General features: G+C 33.0%; 1 protein-coding gene across 1 annotated transcript in view; it reads right to left on the bottom strand.

The window, feature by feature from the left end:
• The window catches only part of CFAP47 (cilia and flagella associated protein 47), a 429,694-nt gene that overhangs the window by 51,818 nt on the left and 373,304 nt on the right, over positions 1 to 4,572 (bottom strand). The window contains 1 exon segment of the mRNA XM_014549721.1: positions 3,846 to 3,941. Coding sequence (XP_014405207.1) covers positions 3,846 to 3,941 — 96 coding nt within the window.

Here is a 4,572-nt window from a genome sequence, read left to right as displayed (position 1 = left end):
TAGTTATAATTTAAATTTTAAATAACCCTAATAAATATTCTATCAGGTTTCTTTCCAAAAGTAGTCAAGTTTAGTATAAAGTTCATATGGATAAAGAAACAGGGGAGAATAGCCAATAAAACTCTGAAAAGAGAATGTAATGTGAAAGAGGTATCCTTACACACATATTAAGGCACATTATAAAGCCTCTGACCAAAAAGCCTTAAAGACCAAAAGACAGTGTAGTTTTGGTCTTTAAGACAGGTTTAGTGGAATAGTAGAGATAACCCAGAAAGAACCCAAGTATATATGGCAGTGTAGTCATGACAATGTTGACATATCAAATCAGGGAGATAATATGGGCTTTAGAATAAATCTGGAATAAAGAAAGCCACTTGGATAAATGGAGGGAGGTACCATGTTCTTAGATTAAAAGACTCAATAGCTCAATATTTCTCAGATGCTAGTTGCCCCCATATCAATGTATAGTTCCAATACAATTCAAATTAAAGTCCTAGCAGGGGTTTATCTAGAAATTCTAAAACTCATGAAAGTGCAAAGGATCTAGAATAACTAAGAAAATGTTAAAGACCAGGAACATTTTTGAAGACTTATGTTACCACATCCAGACTTATCATATAGTTGTAATAGTTAAGACAGTATGATATTATTGCAAAGACAGAAGAATAAACAACTGGAACTGAAGAGAGAGTCCAGAAACAGACTCATAAACATACTGTCACTGGATTTGGGAGAAAAGTGTTACTGTAATTCAATGAAGGACAGGATGCCTTTTCTATAAAAGGTGCTAGGATGATCTGGTATATATAATGAATAAAATGGCCCTTGACTCCTACATGTCACCATATTTATAATTATTGAGGTATGTATCAGGAAAAGTAAATAATACTTCTAGTAAAAAGAGGGATATATCTTCATGACTTCATATGCCAAGCTATCGAGATTATGGCCAGCATACAGTACCTAGATATCAGCGCTTTGTGAGAACTGGCTTCAGCTGAAGAGTCACTGAAACTCCTTTTCAGGGTAGACTGCACTTAACAATGGATTGATGTGGGCAGTGGGGGAGGGAGGATGAAGCTATAATATCCTGGCCTCCTCATCCCAAATTGGGGCAACTCTGAAGAGCTATAGTAATTTCAGTGCTTGCCATGTTTTATCTGAAACCTCTGTACCTATCTTCTCCCTCTGTTCAGTCTTGTTTCATTTTCTTCCCCCAGTGGTGTAGACCATGAGAGCACTCCCTAATAAATGTCCTGCACACTAACCTCCTCCTCAGAGACTGCTTCCCAGGAAAACTGTTTTGCAACAGTGATAATTAAAATACTTCCGAGTGAAATATGAAGATATTTAAAATTTTTATTTCATTATTTATTGATTGATGTTTTACAGCTATCTTCTATTTATGACTGTATTGAGTAATTGGGTAGGAGCACAAGTCCCACATTCAAAGCCAAGCTCCAGCATATATTGGGGGTGTGACCTTGGAACTAACTCCTACATGTCTCGGTATATTCATCTCTAACATCAGGGTATTAATAGAATCTATCATACTGTTGGGAGGACTAAATCAATTACTATTTATAAAGTGCTTAAATAGGCCCTGGCAAACAGTACATTGCTATTGCTCATGGCAAGTAACACTGTTTTCCATTAAAAGACTATTAAGTAAATAATCATTTAGGTGACACAAAGGTGTGCCAAAATTTGTAAAGGTGGAATATGAATGAATAACTGAAATTTGGTGATATTTTAAAAATTAAAATATTGAATAAAATAGAGAATATAAAGAATTAGGGATATGACAAGGAAGAACAAGGTTTGATTATTTTAAAAATATAGATATACCTACAAAGTTGGATACTTTAAAATATAGATTTAATATAAATACAGAAATAGATATCTACTGTTCTGTAAAAAATCCATTTCAAGAAAACTGGTATTCACCACGGTAACAAGACTATTTAATCAATAAGCAATTGATCAGAATTAAAATAATTTGTCTAGTAAATGTTTCACCTAGATGACAAATGAATTTCAGAAGCAAAAAATTGTTACTTATTTTTAAATTCCTTTTTCAGAAATATATGAAATATATTCCCTGGCATGTACTGGCATTGTACTAGGTCTTATCTACGGTATATATATAAAAGCTTAAGTGACCAAATGATTGAATGACCAGTCAACTGGTCGCTATGACATGCACTGACCACCAGGGGGAAGACACTCAATGCAGAAGCTTCCCCCTGGTGGTCAGTGCGTTCCTACAGCCAACCTCCTACAGCCGGCCAACCTCCTGCAGTCCCTCCCTGCAGCTGGCTGGCCCCGATCAGCCCCAAACAGGACTGGGCAAGACGGCCCCAATTGGCTCTGATCACCGGCCAGGCCAAGGGACCCCACCCATGCACAAATTCGTGCACTGGGTCTCTAGTTTGTTATAAAACAACAACAACAAAAAATCAGGAATCATCTTTGTATTTAGCTATCTTCACTTATACAAACAATACTAATAACCCATACTTATATATAAATTAGGGCTTAGACATGTATTCACATAAGTAATTGCATTTGTACTTCAAATAAATCTCCTATTAGGTAAAACTGATTTTTCATTCTTTATAATGTCCAAAATGGGGTCTAGAAAGTACAGAAAATAGCTCAAGCTAATACAGTTTCCCATGGTACAGTCGAAACCAGAACACAAATTCCCAGACTAAGAAGTTTAAAGCCCAATCCCTGTATTTTGGCTGCCCTTCCCAAGGTCATAGAGTGAATTTTATGCATATGTAGATTTATAAAGCAGCACCTTGTTCTCTAGTGCTACAGTATGGTATATAATAATGGGGGGGCTGATATTTAGGAGGCTATCATTTAAATCAACATCTACTTAAATATTAGTGATCTTGAACATAGTTTCATTCTTTGGCCATCTGTACTTCCTCTTTTTTGAAAGGTTTGTTTTTACTCCTTTTAATGTATTGCAAATAAATAAAAGAAGAAGAGTTTGAAGTAATACACAAGAAGTTCAACTTTTCCATTAAGCAACTGTTTTGATTCAATGTAAGTTAATGTTGTTGAATTGCAATCTCCTTGATTCAATAACAATAATACTAACACCCACCTCATGGAGTTGTGAATTAATGAGATTTAGGATGCTGATAGAAATGAATACAGTAAATATAAATGAAAGTCATGAACCTATTTGTATTGGGGTGTTAGTAGTGGCTATTGATTTCAGTTACTACTTCTGCATTATGTTAATATAATTAATATTTTATCATATTTACATAACTATTATTAGATTTTTTGCAATTAAAAACATTATTTTAAAACATTTTAAAGAAATTCATATTTTGGGGGCTTTTGATTTTTAAGCAACTTAATTATTTCTTATGCCTTAGATTTTTTTCCTATTCATCAGTATGAAGGTGGGATGATTAATATACGTAAAAATAGATGTCTACCCTGTAATAATTTTTCAGGGAATCATTAGCTTTGCAAATATGCAATTATTTTTCATAAGTATGAGTAACTTTAGTACACTAGCTATTTTTAATTTTCCAAAATCATCTTTGGCTCACACACTTATGGATTAAGTGGTAGGATAGTCAACTACTTTACAAGTTGTACTTATGTGATATATAAAGAAAAATAGCAAAGATAAAATGAATATACATAAAGTTTACACTATCCATGTTTTTTTATCAACTTATTAAAATCTGTCAAAATTTTTAATTGGTGCATTTAATTTTTATCAAATATTTATTAAGACATCAGACATAGTTCAACTTCTCTAAAATGTGATAGCATATAGAATAACAGAATATAAGGTAGAAATTCTGTACCATGTGAGCGTTCCATACTAAGCTTGAAGGCAGTAGTCTCAATGAGGAAGCTATCGCACTGAATGCCAAGGGCGAGATTCTTCGGCATTTCCCGATCTAATAAAAGTATAAAGAAATATTACACTTCAATGTCACATTTAAGAGAAAAAAAATATCAGTGGAGACTGAAACTGAATCAAAACTCTCCTCTAATGACAAATTTCTCAGATGATTATTTTTAAAACATTATAAAATCAACTCATAAATCCTTGGAATTTTTATTTAAACTACTCAAACAACAGATATTACTGAGACCCTGTTTGAGCCAATAATTTAATTTGGATTGTAGTAGTTAATATTTACATATGCATAAATATACATTTATGAAAATAACAATAATTTAAACCAATAAATACAAAATCAGTCAATTATCCAAGACATACTAACTGGCTACATAACAGGTAATTGCTTTCAGGGCTACCATTTATAAAAGATAAAATCTTTGTCAGCATAAGCATTTATAACTTTAAGTATATTGAACTAGATATCAGCTGACACTATCCTTGGAAAGAAATGGGAATGAATAATGTTACAACCTCTGTGAAGGGGGTTTTGTAACATACAGTAAAATAGTATATCTATATACCTATATATGTATATGTGTATATATATCTATATCTATATCTATCTATATAGATACACACACACACACACACACACACACACACACACACACACACACACACTG

This window comes from Myotis brandtii, unplaced genomic scaffold (genome assembly GCF_000412655.1).
Source record: "Myotis brandtii unplaced genomic scaffold, ASM41265v1 scaffold568, whole genome shotgun sequence".
In the NCBI taxonomy this organism is placed as follows: Eukaryota; Metazoa; Chordata; class Mammalia; order Chiroptera; family Vespertilionidae; genus Myotis; species Myotis brandtii.
This window is presented reverse-complemented; position numbering and strand designations above follow the sequence as displayed.